The sequence below is a fragment of the Lampris incognitus genome, chromosome 10 (genome assembly GCF_029633865.1).
Source record: "Lampris incognitus isolate fLamInc1 chromosome 10, fLamInc1.hap2, whole genome shotgun sequence".
NCBI classification, from domain to species: domain Eukaryota; kingdom Metazoa; phylum Chordata; class Actinopteri; order Lampriformes; family Lampridae; genus Lampris; species Lampris incognitus.
Window position 1 is genome coordinate 46448414 of NC_079220.1, and position 15642 is coordinate 46464055.

The 15642-nt window shown below is 45.8% G+C and overlaps 1 protein-coding gene across 2 annotated transcripts in view; it reads left to right on the plus strand.

Annotated features, from left to right (window-relative positions):
- Window positions 1-10302, plus strand: part of septin12 (septin 12) — a 128876-nt gene extending 118574 nt beyond the window's left edge. For both annotated transcript variants that reach the window (XM_056287544.1, XM_056287545.1), the window contains 3 exons: window positions 49-145; window positions 4450-4501; window positions 8009-10302. In XM_056287544.1, coding sequence (XP_056143519.1) covers window positions 49-145; window positions 4450-4501; window positions 8009-8174 — 315 coding nt within the window. In that variant the 3' untranslated portion in view covers window positions 8175-10302. The remainder of the gene's footprint in view (window positions 1-48; window positions 146-4449; window positions 4502-8008) is intronic.
- Window positions 10303-15642: the final 5340 nt, after the last annotated feature.

Genomic DNA, 15642 nt, shown 5'->3' on the forward strand with positions numbered 1-15642 from the left:
CTTTATTTAAATGGGTCCATGTCTCATACTGTGTCGTTGTGTCTACAGGAAAGTATTCCATTTGCAGTTGTGGGCACCGACAAAGAACACCAGGTGAATGGGAACACCGTGTTGGGCCGCAAAACAAAGTGGGGAATTATTGAAGGTAAGGACCAGATTCTCTCTTGATCCCCTCGAGTAGGTTTATCAAACACTTTTAATACAGTGCACACACGCTCCGTGCTCAGTTTATGAAGTACAACCATGGTATACTGGGTCAAACCCCCCGCAGTGCCCGGGACAATGGGAATGCTGTAGGGCAGGATTCAACAAACTGTTGGAGACTTTCCTCAGGGATGTTGGTCCGTACTAAAACAATGGCAACACGGTTTCTGGATGTTGGATGGTGGTGCATTCAGACTTTGAACAGCCTGTTACATCCATCCATCCATCCATTAGCCAAACCGCTTATCCTGCTCTCAGGGTCGCGGGGATGTTGGGGCCTATCCCAGCAGTCATTGGGTGGCAGACGGGGAGACACCCTGGACGGGCTGCCAGGCCATCACAGGGCCCACACACACACACACACATTCACACCTAGGGACAAGTTAGTATGGCCGATTCACCTGACCTGCATGTCTTTGGACTGTGGGAGGAAACAGGAGCACCCGGAGGAAACTCACGCAGACACGAGGAGAACATGCAAATGCAAACTTCACACAGAGGACGACTCGGGACAACCCCCAAGGTTGGACTACCCTGGGGCTCAAACCCAGGACCTTCTTGCTGTGAGGCGACCGCACTAACCACTGCACCACTGTGCCACCCAACCTGTTACAATGCATCCTAAATTGAGCTTTTGGGTTGAGGTCCGGGGACCGCACAGGCCACTCGAGGAAACAACTCACCGTCATGTTCCTGAAACCATTCTGACACAGCATGTGCTTTTGGCACGGCAAATTATCCTGCTAGAAGTAGTCATGTGATGAAAAGTAAGCTGTAGCCATGAAGGTGTCCATCAGCAATGTTTAGGTATGCTGTGGCATTCAAACGCTGCTCACTTGATATCAAAGGAAATGATGTGTGCCAGGAAAACACTCCCCACACCTTTACACCACTGCCACCAGCCTGTGTTGTTGACCCAGACAGGATGAGTCCACGGTCCATCAAACACTTAGCCTATCATCTGCATGATGGATCTGGACCTGGGTTTTGTCAGACCATGCAATATTTTTCCATTCTTCCGCTGGAGCCACTTCCTCCTCTTTTCTTCTTCAGCTGACAGGACGGGAACCCAGTGTGGTCATCCTGTGCTACAGTTCGTCTGTGTCTAGGTGGAGTTGTGCATTCTGGGTTACGATGCTGCACACCGCTGTTGTACTGCACCTTTATTTGGCTGTTTGTGGCCCGACTGTCAGTTTTCTTAATTCTGCCATGCTCCTCCGACCTCTCTCATCGGTGAGCTATTTTTCCCACAGGACTGCCACCTAGTGGAGGGGTTTTTTGTGACGCCATTCTTATGAAATCCAAGACACTGTCATGAATGGAAAATCTTTCAGGAAGGAGAACAGTTCTGGAACCACCACAACTGGCACCAGAAAACCTATTAAGGTCACACTCGCTTAGATAGCTCCTCTTGCCCAGTCTGACATTTGATCAAACAGTAAATCCTTCGAAGAGAGATGAGAGATACTTTATTGATGCCCATGGGGAAATTAAGCTCTGCATTTAACCCATCCTAGCTGTGTGGCTAGGAGCGGTGAGCAGCCGCCATGCGGCACCTGGGGACCAACTCCAGTTCGTCTTGCCATGCCTTGCTCAGGGGCACAGACAGAAGTATCAACCCTAACATGCATGTCTTTCTGATGGTGGGGGAAACCAGAGCACCCGGAGGAAACCCACCGCAGACATGGAGAGAACATACAAACACCACACAGAGGATGACCTGGGATGACCCCCCCCAAGGTTGGACAACCCCACGGTTCGAACCCAGGACCTTCTTACTGTGAGGTGACCGCGCTAACCACTGCACCACCGTGCCGCCCTTTTTTTAAAGAATCCTTTATATTGCAAGCCATGGTCATGTGACTCTCTGTAGGAATTATTCATTCTCCATTTTCAAGAATTGGGGGGGGGGGGTTCCTAAACTGAGAATATAGTGTAGTCCGCTGTTAGTTTTTATTTTTTTTATTTATTGTATTGCAATGTCCTTGCCAAATACACTCCAATTTTCTAACAAAAATAAAATAACAAGACACATATTAGTATTTGTCATAACACAAAATCAATCTAAATCACTATACATTAAATCAGCTGGGGCGATGGTTGCATGTATACTGGGTGTACCTTGAGCCCTGGCACCCTCCTACTCTTGTGCAGTGAAGTAACGTTTGTCATGTTGCCAGGAAAGAGAGCCATGTATAACAAACAGTGGCCAATTCATCATCATCATCGGCGGTCACTCGGGGTCGAGTATGACTGTCCTCCTTCTAAGTCCCTCTGGGTCCTCAGGTGGGTGTAGAGGCCGACCCTGGAGCCGCATAATGGGAGGACGCCTGCGCGTGACAGCTTTTTACATGGAGTGACTGATGTGCCTGCAGCCACCACACAGTCCTTGGCAGGGGGTGGCCAGAGTCCAATGACATGGAGGACCAAGATGATTGGGGACCACCCTCTGTTGCAGCCTTCATTCGCCTTCACTGCCGTTGTGAACTGGAGACATCTTCCGCCAGTTCCGCCGTTGAGGTCTTTGTTGGATCGTGCTTCATCTGGAACCTCCCCCTTGACCTGTCCGCCTTGGGTGACCCTACCAGGAGCCAAGCTCCGGACGGCATAGCTCTTGGGATCATTGGTACGTGCAAGCATCTCCACAACAGCAAGGTGGCGATCCAGGAGAAGAGTGGCCAAATAAAGCTAAATCGATGATTCACCTACTCATTTTTTCAGGAGCCAAGCGCTGGTTTGGGGCATGTGAATGATGTTTTGTACAAAAAAACCATCAACCAACCAAATCACACCTGTGGTCACGAATACTAACAGCTATATACATTATGATCAACATTATGTTTACATCTTGCACATTGTGTTTTATGATATCTTGTACATTTTCATCAACCTGTAAAATGGGAAGGAAAGATGATGACTGGTTGTGGCGTTACAGTTCCCTCTTGTGTTCCTCCAGTATGAGAGTCTTCAGCAGCACTCACACACATAAGGCCAATTCATACGTAGTCTTGACGTGGTACCATACATGGACCGTACTCCGCAGGGGTCCGCGTGGACTAACATGACGCAACTGCGGACCTCAGCGTACGTCCGCCTGCACATGTCCATGTGAAGCTCAATTTTTGTGACTGTGTGTACCTAGTGTCCGCGTACTGGTGTCGCACAAAACATGACCCCGTATGAAACTTTCACATCGACATGCATTTCGTGTGGCGCCGGAAACCTTCTTTAGTTTCTTCTTCGTGGCTTTACAACTTTTATACAGTATGGAGATGATGTTTTTCCTCATCCCTACTTCTCATATCCCTCACCAACATGCTGAACTCCCCCTCTCCATCCCTCCCGTCATTAAGTGGTCGAACATACCACCTCCACGAGGGTCTTCTTCCCAGCATAGCCTGGCAACAGAGCAGCTCTTCTTCCTCATCCATGGACAGCACCATGTTGTTTAGTCTGTAAATTCTGGCAGAAAAGGAGAATGAAGCGCAAAGATTGTGGAAAATGTAGGCCTTGGGTATGCGCTGGTACAACTGGACTATGAAAAGACGATGAAAAGGTGTGGTCTGTCCTCACAGTGTATGCATCCTGTACTTAGAGACTATGTGAGCACCCTTAGAGACCCAAGGTGAATACCCAGGGTGCACCTTCCCTCCAGCAACCCACATTCTGCAAGGCCTTTAAAGAATTTAACCTATAAAATATCAGGCGTCCGGGTGGTGTGATGGTCTATTCCATTGCCTACCAGCACAAGGATCGGCGGTTTGAAACCCTGTGTTACCTCCGGCTTGGTCGGGCGTCTCTACAGACACAATTGGCCGTGTCTGCGGGTGGGAAGCCAGATGTGGGTATGTATCCTGGTCGCTGCACTAGCGCCTCCTCTGGTCGGTCAGGGCACCTGTTCGGGGGGGAGGGGGAACTGGGGGGAATAGTGTGATCCTCCCACGCGCTACGTCCCCCTGGCGAAACTCCTCGCCTGGCGATTCCAGATGTATTGGAGGAGTCATATGGTAGTCTGCAGCCCCCCCCCCCGCATCAGCAGAGGGGGTGGAGCAGTGACCAGGACGGCTCAGAAGAGTGGGGTAAATGGCCAAGTACAATTGAGGAGAAAAGGGGGTGGGGGTGGGGGGAACCTATACAATATCAGCATATGAAAATAACACATTTTTTTTCAAACTGAAAGGAAACAGACAAGGGTGTGTGTTAGTGTCTGTTGTATATTAATCTACCCTTTTTCTCTGTCCTCAGTTGAAAATGTTGCACATTGTGAGTTTGCCAACCTGAGAGATCTGCTTATCAGGTGAGTTGGACTATGGGTAGGCTAATATATGTATGAAAAAGAGAGAAAGAAAGAATGAGAGATTGTTCATTATAGGGTTATGTAATGGATCTTGGGGTGTCTGTGTAATATCATCGGGCATCTAACCTACATATTTCCAAATGGACTTGTTTTTTTTTTTCCTGCAAAAATAATTGAACATTCACACTTGGGGGAGGGGATAAGCCCATCTCCAGTGGGTTTAACACAAGCTCACTTGGTGTCTGAGCTGAGAAAATGTCAGCTAAGCGCTCATGTGCTCACATCTAACTGAGGTTTAAGCACACGGCAGCAGGGAGCTCAGCTGTTCAATCAGTCAGTCAAGTTGCATTTTATATAGCGCTTTTCTAGCTGCAACAGCCACTCAAAGCGCTTTATATTTCTGGTCAAATCTCGGTTTCAGACACCTGTTATAGCAGAACACAAACCGTTTCTGTTGTTCTTGATTCTTGCATGCTTAGTCATGTGGGACGACAGATGTGCTCACACCGAGATGCTGCACACCTCGCACATAACAGCTGTGATCTGCTGCAGCATGTGGTGATGGATGGAGTAGCAAAGGGGGCATGCATGGGAGTGCTGAATTGAATATTACAGCAGGCATTACATGACTATATGTTGACTTCTATGATTATAACTGTGGAAGCTGAAATTACGATATGTGGTTGGACGAAGAGTCATTATCAAGTCCCAGCAGATTCTGGCTGCCATGTTATGATGTGAGCTCAGATGTGCCTTTGAGCGATATGGGCTCAAATGCGCACAAAAAAAAAGAAAAAAGCTAACGTCATGTTTAACTGTGATTTTAACCTCATTCGGTGTTCAGCAAATCAGCATCTATCAAACATTCCCCTTGAAAAAGCAATTTGTTTCATGGTCGGGAGCTCTATAATTTTCCCTCTTTACATGTATGATCCTACAAAGCTTTGTGGGATATTTTTAAATAGTCGGTTAGGTGTCTTGGAATTTGGTGTCTTGTGAAAGTCTGCTGTGGCATCTTAAAGACTGGGTTTCAGCGACTCGCTGGTTACAGCATCCATGCATGAGTGCACCCTGATGAAACCTCTGGTTCCTGCGCTGACAACCCATCTGTTTGAGAAATCATGTTAAGTAACTTTCCTCTTCCACTAAAGAAGTATTCAGACTCCTGCATGGGCTGGATGTGGTGGGCGGCATGCAGTTTTACCAGTGACATTTGGTGTTAGAACAGCATCGGTGGTTAAAACCCAACACCATCCACAGCATTATTTACAGATGTAATTAAGTTAATATAATATATAATAGGGTGGCACGGTGGCACAGAGGTTAGCGCAGTCTCCTCACAGCAAGAAGATCTGGGGTTTGAGTCCCGGGGTAGTCCAACCTTGGGGGTCATCCCAGGTCGTCCTCTGTGTGGAGTTTGCATGTTCTCCTCATGTTGGTGGTGGGTGCTCCAGTTTCGTCCCACAGTCCAAAGACATGTAGGTCAGGTGAATCGGCCATACTAAATTGTCCCGGGGGGGGGGGGGGGTCTGTTTCTGTGTGTGTCAGCCCTGTGATGGACTGGCGGCCTGTCCAGGGTGTCTTCCTGCCTGCCGCCCAGTGACTGCTGGGATAGGCTCCAGCATCCCCGTGACCCTGAGAGCAGGATAAGCGGTTTGGATAATGTGAATGAATGAATATATATAATAGATATGTTAAAATATAATAAAGTGATATAACAAAAGAATGTGATGTGCACTTAATATATAAAATGCACATTATTGCCTGTGGTCCATTGCCTGTGGTCTCAGAAACTGCCAAATATTGAATAAGGATGTACTTCATGCTGGACAATTAATAGTAGCCTAATTAAGCACACTTCAACATATGCTTTTCCAAGCAATGGACACGTCACATGGTTAGGTTGTAAATGCAACCAACCAGACATACTGTAGCTTCTCCACTGGTCCAAGTTAAGGTGTAAAGCTACCATGGCCTCTGTCCCGCTTGAAGATCAAGAGACAGACAGATTCAAGTACACCCTCTGTATGGAGGATTATGTATATGTCCTTCCAGCTCAGTATTTTTTTGTGAAGACAAACACTGTCAGGTTCTGCAACACATTGGGTAACAACCGCTGCAGCAGACTGGAGTGTGGCAATGTATTTCCCATGTAACCTCTGTGCTGTGATGTTCCTTAAAATGTAGTCTGATCTGTCTTTGGCCCCCCGGTTCATAACTGTGTCGTTTATCTGGTGAAGACAGGAGATCTTGCAGCTAGAGTCAAAGCCCTGCACCGTATTGGATACTGGGATGTTATTCAGCGGGCTGAGCAATTATTTAAGTATTAACAAGAACCAAATATGCAAACATTAAGATGATGTGCCTGGTATTATAGGATATATTCGACATACTTGTTGTCCCAAACACTATACTGGACTAAAGAAAGCAACCTGACAGCCGCTGGAGATAAATAGCTGTCCTACTTTAAGTTATATATTGCCCGAAATAAAAATGGAAAACTCAGATTTAAGGGCTACCGAATGTTTAAAACAAAACTGAAGGATTGCGTAATTCACAACTGATACAATTGTAAAAAAAAAGATCAACTTTTTATCGTGCTGGTGAAGTTTTCTACCTACCACTAGGGTGATATACAGCAGACTGAGGAAAATCTCTCTGCAGGTCTGCAATGTACAAGGGTCCCCACTGGAGTAAAGGCAGTATCACCAAAGGCAGGGTAATGCCTTTGGTGATACTGCCAACTTAATTGCAGGTAGAATCACAGATACTCGTTACATTGACACATTATGTCGAATTAAGACTAGGTGCACTTTGAAAGGCTCAAGATCTGTACTGACCGCAGCCAGGCATGAAGCGCTGCACTGCCCTACGGCTGCAGGGATTTTCTCCTCTGCCGCAGGTACATCCATTTTCCTCTGGCTTCTCTCTCATAAGTACTGCACAACAATGAAAGTTAGGGTGGCGTAGCGGTCTATTCTGTTGCCTACCAACACAGGGATCGCCGGTTCGAATCCCCATGTTACCTCCGGCTTGGTCAGGCATCCCTATAGACACAAGTGGACCTGTCTGCGGGTGGGAAGCCAGATGTGGGTATGTGTCCTGGTCGCTGCACTAGCGCCTCCTCTGGTTGGTCATGGCGCCTGTTCGGGGGGGGAAGGGGAACTGGAGGGATCCTCCCACGCGCTACAACCCCCTGGCGAAATTCCTCACTGTCAGGTGAAAAAAAGCGGCTGGCGACTCCACATGTATCGGAGGAGGCATGTGGAAGTCTGCAGCCCTCCCCGGCTCAGCAGAGGGGATGGAGCAGCGACCGGGACAGCTTGGAAGAGTGGGGTAATTGGTCGGATACAATGGGGGGGGTCCAAAACATGAAAAATAAAAGTCAGCTAAAATCAACTAGAATTTCTATTGTAATTTCTGTTCTATTCAAGTGCAGCCGGAAGTGCTAACTGTCTTGCTACTGAAATATTGTGACGTGAACATGTGCTTTGTTTTCCTCCAAAGGTCTCACCTGCAGGACCTGAAAGACGTGACCCACAACATCCACTATGAGACGTATCGCGTGCGGCGGCTGAACGAGAGCAACATTAACCTCAATGGACTGCTACCTTCCCCCCATCCAGTGGAGAACGGAAAAGCCGATGTCAGCGAGTCGGAGAGCCACCTCTGATGGCCAGGAGGAGTTGTGTGCAGAACAGCGACCCAGATCCCTCCCACGGTCTCCCGTTTGTTGCGGCTGCAGGTGGAAAGAGTCCCCGTTACCTTGTCTTCCAACCAGAACGAGAGAGAGAAAAAGAGAAGTTGAGACGGAGAAACAGCTGGAACCCTTTTTTTGCCCCATAATGGAGAGATGATTTTTTTTTTCCTGTTTTGGGACCAACTAGTGGATTTTTTTTTTTCGTAAATTAGAAATTCTATTGAGATGTTATGCAAAACAATAATGCGTTAAAGCATCAAATATGAATATGTTTTTGCGAAAGTAAGTATATGTTTTCTGGAAGGATGCCGCCACACACACACAGGGCATCGTGAAAGTGGGGAGCCGACGGCTGGGGACTCCAGCATGGTCTCGGCTAGAACGATCCTCTGTTGTTTGCGTCCTCATGCTAAAATGTCCCAGCATGGCCGTGACCTGATGTTGTTGTAAGCCGGAGCGATGCATGAGGACCGCTCCGCGCCCAGAATTTTGTCGTACACTGAAACCGACAATGTGACCAAGAAGTAAGGAAAATAGCTACGGTAAATACAGAAAGCAAATCCACCCATTTCAACGCGCTAACACTTTTATGTGGAAAAATGATAAAAAGGAAAAAAAATTATATACGATTATTACTTTCTTTTCCAAACGCTGCCCTGTTTATATTTTAATATACGTGTCTGAATATATATCAAAAAGTACTCGATGAGCTCCTGATCTGAAGTGCTGAAAATTTTTGCTCATAGTGACCTTTACTGTCGCGTGCGGAGGTGCGTTAACGCCACAATGCAACGCCACGCTTAAATGTGATTCTGTGTATCTCTTTCAGAGGACGCCTGCCTTTCTGATCACGTGCTGGTCAAATGTAGCTCTTTGTAATGTCTCCCACAGGGACAAAGAACAACCATCTGGAACATTCTGACTTGAGTTATTGACGTTACTGATGTTACGTTGGGGCATTTAGATGTCAGACGTTCAGACTAAATGTTAAGAGTTCAGTGGACACACCTGTAGCATGTAACACTCCTTACATTTTAATGTCATTCAGCTCTTAAACCACAAACACACACATGCAGATGCACACACACACAACACACACACATGCACACACTGATAATAAAGTAAAAAAGCATCTTCCTCATCAGTTAGCTGATCTACCATTAGTATATGTGAATACACGGGGAGTTCAGTCACCGGGGGTCATTTGGGACCACTCAAACCTGGGAATAATAATTCTCATGAAACAGTCTTTTTTTTAAATAATTTTTACTATCTTCTAGTAAAAGGTTACAATGCTGGATTTGCTAATAAAAGATTATTTTTGGTTAATAACAGCTTGTGAGCGGTCTAGTGAGTGACTGTAGATAGCCTGGCTATTCGTGTCAGGTGGTAGGATAACGTCGAGGGGCCTTTTTTTCAATGAAGCGAGGACGAGAGCTGTTTGGCAAAAAATATAGAGGCTTTTCCAAAACGGTGACTCCACCACCACCACCACCACCGTTAAGAGTTTGCCAGGATGCACAGCTGGGTGAGAGCATCACGTGGACACTTTCCATTGGCGACACCCAGAAGTACTAAAATGAGCTTTCACTTAGTCGTGTTGTAATGCGAAGACAACACTCCACTTTGATCTTAATAAAGCACAGTTGGCTCTAGCGCCACCTATATGGTGTGTATTTCTTCATATCTCTGCTGTATGGAATGTACACGTGGGACCCATCAGTCTGAAAAAGCAGTTTAACACCAAATGAAGGATTGGAAAGCTAACTGCCTGACACCATCTAAGAGAGATAACTTTGTGTTACTTTCCAGGGATTTAAGAGATATGTGACACTAACAACATATTTAATACAGCTAACTTTACTTGGGTAAAGATGTCTCCACTTGACCTGCTCTCCTAATATGCTTGTTAGCACTGACGGTATTTCTGATGGAGAACAATGGGGGCAGCGTCCTCATTGATGGATCCACTTGTTATATCAGTGTGTAATATGAACATTGCTTTGCCAAAGTGACTATGGCACTGTAAAGCTTCTCTCTACTGTTTACTTCCTGTTTCCCGAGCTATATTCACGCCGTTTGAATAAAGGGCTCCACCGGGGTCTGTCTCACAATCTTTTACCAGCTTTTACTGAAGCCTCTTTCACACCAAAACCCTGCTGGGTTTCAAATTCTGTGATTAAATAAGCCAAACTTTAACGCTACCAAGCTGTTTCTAGCTTTTTCTCAGGAAGCCGCTTTTACGCCCGCTCAGCAAACCCACACATCGGTCCCCATCCTGTCCTATGATCACCTCCACATCGTCCACACGGAAAATGTCAGGTGGACCAAGATTACTCTGATGGGTTCCTGTTTGTCGTACGTTACTACTATCTGCACAACCTGTAGTTGCTTTCTTGCTGTTGTCACTACACCAGCGTCACAGAGCAGCTACAATAAGAGTGAATATATGGTTGTCTGAAGCCATCGTCTTTGCTACATGCACACCCTGAATGCACACATGGAATATAACTGGTTGTGTGTCGAACACAACTTACTGAATGTGTGAATGCTGGGAATTCATTGGGAGTCCCTTTCACACCAAAACACTTGCAGGACAACGCTGTGCCAATGCCACAGGGGGATTTCCGTGCTGCACCCAGAAACAGCATGCCAGGATTTTCAGCCACAATGCCTTCAACACCAAAGGCAATCCCATTAACAACAGGATTTTAGTTTGATGTGAAAGGGGCTAGTCTACAACAAACACTAAAAATTGCCTGTGCTCTCAGTTCAAGTTCTTGGCTCAACCATCCCTCTTTTTTTTTGCTTTTTTTTTCAGGGACATAAGGTGTAACACACTTGTCACTACAAGTGTGTTACACTTGTAGTGTTGACTTAATTTAATTAGAAGTGTGAAGGAGACTTCTGAAATTCTGCATCTACCTAAACACACAAGTTTTACATTTAAGTTTTAAGCTGAGACTAATAACGTCTCAGCAAACAGAATAATTGGTTGAATTGGTGGAGTGCAAAATGAATGGATTACAATGGATTATAAGAATGGATAATATCGCAGTTTTGATCCATGGCAATATCAGAATCAGAAGTTATTTTATTGCCATGTGCATTATTACATGCACTAAGAATATAGCTCGGTGTTGTTTGTACAGAAAATAAAATAGAATATGTAACAAAAAATATACATACAAATGCGTGCACACACACACACACACACACATTATACATAAACATCCGGGGGGGGGGGGCAAAAAGGGAAACTAACTCTGTCAGTGGGGAGCAGGGGGCCTGTTGATTAGTCCAACTACTACAGGGAAGAAACTGCTCCTGTTGCATGAGGTTTTGGTCCTGATGGACCTTGGCCTCTTGCCAGAGTCTCAAAAAGGTGGTGTCCAGGGTGGGAGGGGTCGGCAATTATCTTCCCTGCCTGCCTCAAGGTCCTGGAAGCGTGCAGGTCCTGGAGAGATGGGAGGTAGCAGCCAATCACCTTCTCTGCTGAGTGAACGATGCGCTGCAGCCTGCCCTGGTCCTTGGTGGTGGCAGCAGCGTACAAGATGGTGATGGAGGAGGTTAGGATGGACTAAGTGATGGAGGTCTAGAAATCCACCATCATTGTCTGTGGCAAGAAGCACATCCTCTACTGTGCTTTCTCGATGAGGGAGCTGATGTTGAGCTCCCACTTGAGGTCTTGATCAATGGTGGTGCCCTGGAAACGAAGTGATGTCACACAGGGTCCGCGTGTGTGTGTGTGTGTGTGTGTGGGAGGGACCACCACTGTCTTCAGGGGGTTGAGATCCAGGTTGTTCTGGCTGCACCAGGTAGGCGGGTGGTCAACCTCCCATCATTGGCTTTAACTTCACATAGGGCAGTTCATTACTTCATATGCTTATTATATTAAGCTAGTAAACAGTAGGCTATAGTGACTTAAGGCCACCGCCACAGAAACCGAGTCGTTAGTCAAATAACTCAAATCAAGTGACTTCAGTCACACAAAACAGGAGGCACCAGCAGACAACTGTCAAATATGAAAAAACACTGGTTTTGGCACTGCTTGAACACCTTTCTCCACAAAGCAAATACGTGTCTGTAGCAGAATAGAAAAGTGATTCGAGTAGCAGAAATGAGAAAAGTAATGAGCTGTCCAAAGTGCCTCTGGTGTCTCTGATGATGATGATTTCATAAAGAAAGTCATCTCCTCATGTTCTATCATCAATATGTCATTATATATAAGGAAAGGTCTCGTCGCCAGGAATGACATTGTTTTAAGTGTTCATTGGGACTGTCAAAATATCGCTTCAACTCATAGCGGTTGATGCAGATCTTCAGCAGATCTTCGGGACTTCAAAATGGGATCCTGATCACTCTCTGAACTGCTCTATTACAAGAAACGGCATCTCTTCATTTGTGAGAGAACTAACAACTGATAAAGCACAGAGCATTAACCATCGATAGACCGGAAACACACAAGCAGTATTAAGTAGAATGCGGAAATTATTGTGAAAAGAGCACATTGGTCATGTCTGCGGGAAGGGAAGCCGGATGTGGGTGTGTGTCCTGGTCCAGCGCCTGGTCGCTGCACTAGCGCCTCCTCTGGTCAGTCGGGGCGTTTGTTCAGAGGGGAGGGGGAACTGGGGGCAATAGCGTGCTCCTCCCGTGTGCTACACCCCCCCTGGCGAAACTCCTCAGTGTCAGGTTAAAAGAAGCAGCTGGAGACTCCACGTATATCAGAGGAGGCATGCGGTAGTCTGCAGCCCTCCCCGGATTGGCAGAGGGGGCGGAGCAGCGACCGAGACGGCTCAGAAGAGTGGGGTAATCAGTCAATTACAATTGGAAGCAAAATGGGAGGAAAATAAAATAAAAAATTTAAAAAAAACAACAACAACAACAACAATAATAATAATAATAGGGGACATGTTGTTATATGCCTTTGTTAGGAACTGCGTTACCCAGAATCCTAGATGTCATGTTGCAGGCTAGTGACGTGCTAAGGTCAGAGGTTGGGCGGTACAAACACAGAGTCTGGCATATGGGATAAATAAAAGCTTCGGCATGAATTTGGAAAAGGTCTCGGCCCATTAATTTTAAAACAACAAACAAAACATGGTACCAGGAGTAAAAATACAGTGAGGTGTAAATTGTGACGAGCTTAAAACCACCGGAGAGTTTGAAACTTACCAGGAATGTCGACAGCAAATGGCGGGCCTTCAAGCAGCAGTTTCAACTGTACATAGCGGCCATGGGTCTGGAAATAAAGCCGGCTGCTAGGAGGGTAGCGTTACTGCGAACGATAGCAGGCCCACACACGCCATTAAAGTGTACAATACTTTCGTGTATGAAAATGAAGACTGTCGTGTATCTACAGGATAACTGAATTTTACAACGATCAAGGTGTATCTTGGTCTTCCTCTTTTATTGGCTAGACCATGGTAACATTACAAAACAACTGCATTAAGCAGGCATGAAAACACGAGTGACCCTCTTGCTCTGTCTTCTTCCAAGGGCACGCACCAGAGTGGCGCGTACATTTATACAACATATACAACCAATAGACATCGAGGGTCAGAGGTCAAACATAAAATACATAGTACTGCAAATAAAAACATTTGCTTTCGTCTGTATCGGCGTACACTACACTCCTCCCCTGAAATCTGAACTCAGTACATTTACAGTACTTTTTTTTCTTTTTTTTACATCTTTCAACATTAAATTGTTACAACAACTGGGTTCTCACAGATTTAATCTGTCGGGCGGCTTCACATGCCGCTGCAGCCTCTGGACACCCTCTGCAACTGAGCAGGGAGCAGTCTCACTGGATCCTTGCTGTACAACCCTTTCAGTGGATTCTGGAACATTTACAGGCCTTGCTACACATGCATGTGATACATTTGGAACAACCCTCAGATCATCATCAGATTCATCTGACACATTACAGTTCTCAATTTCAGTATTGATCATTTGATTGACATGTCTCTTGTACACCTTTCCATACACTTTCACAAGATATGTGACAGGACCAAGTGCCTTTACAATGCACCCAGATATCCATTTAACACCTTCCCCTCCCCTGTGGTTTCGAACCAACACCTTCTGTTTTGGTAGGAAGTGTCTGACTTGTGCCAACTTATCTGCTTGCTTGGACTGTTGACTGTCCTGTCTCTGTTGCATGGACTCTACGAAATTAGGTTTGGCGAGAGACAACCTGTTTTTGAATTGACGTCTGAAAAACAATTCTGCAGGTGTTTCCCCTGTAGTAGACTGTGGTGTACTCCTATAACAGAATAGGAAATTGTGTATGCAGTGCTGCAACGTCATATTGCTACTCTTTCCCTTTTCAAGAGCTGTTTTCAGGTTCTGCACCAAACGCTCTGCAGCCCCATTAGAAGCTGGGTGGTAAGGAGAACTCTTAATGTGTTTCACCCCATTGTTTTTCAGGAATGTTTCAAACTCAGCAGATACAAATTGTGGTCCATTATCAGACACAAGTTCGTCTGGAAGACCCCAAGTGGCAAAGTATCCCCTCAAAACTTCTATGGTCTTTTCAGATGTAGTGCTACTCATCAAAGCTACTTCTGGTCAACGTGAATAGCTATCAGTGACCACTAGGAAGTTGAACTTTCCCTTCTGAGCATAATCTGTGTATCCTCTGTCAAGGACGGTTAGGCCAGCTCCAATTGTGAACAGGAGCTGTGGCAGGTTGGTGTCTGTTTAACTGGCATGTCTGGCAACTGTTTACCAGTGACTATGTCAGAATCAAGGTTTGGCCACCAAAAGTGACTACGGGCTAATGCCTTCATCTTTACCATTCCTTGGTCATTTTCATGCAATTCACGTAACATCTGTGGTCTTAACACCTCTGGTATGATTACCTGGAAACCCCACATCACAGTCAGATTCAACAGTCAGTTCAGTGTTTCTTATGAAGTATGGCTTTAACTCATCTTCATTCAAATGCTTTGGCAAACCATTCAATGTGAAGTGCTTCACTCTCTGTAGTACTGCATCAGTCTTTGTCTGTTTTGCAATCTCTTGTGAAGACACTAGCACTTTATCCAACAATGAGACCCTAAACACAGAACTATAATCTGAGTCTGCCTCTTGAGTCTGTAGTGGTAAATGCGATAATGCATCCGCATTTGCATGTTGTAAGGATGGCTTGTAACGTATGTCATACTGGTATGCTGCTAAAATTAATGACCACCTCTGCAGCCTAGCTGCTGCCAATGTAGGCACTCCAGTCTTGGGCCCTAGTATCTTTAGGAGTGGTTTGTAGTCTGTAAGCACAGTAAACTTTCGTCCATACAGATAGTCATTAAACTTGGTCACCCCAAAGATGATACTAAGTGCTTCTTTCTCTATCTGAGAATAACTGACTTCTGTTTTAGTGAGTATCCTAGACACGTGGGCTATAGGTTTCTCACTGTTGTCTGGAAATGGATGTGAA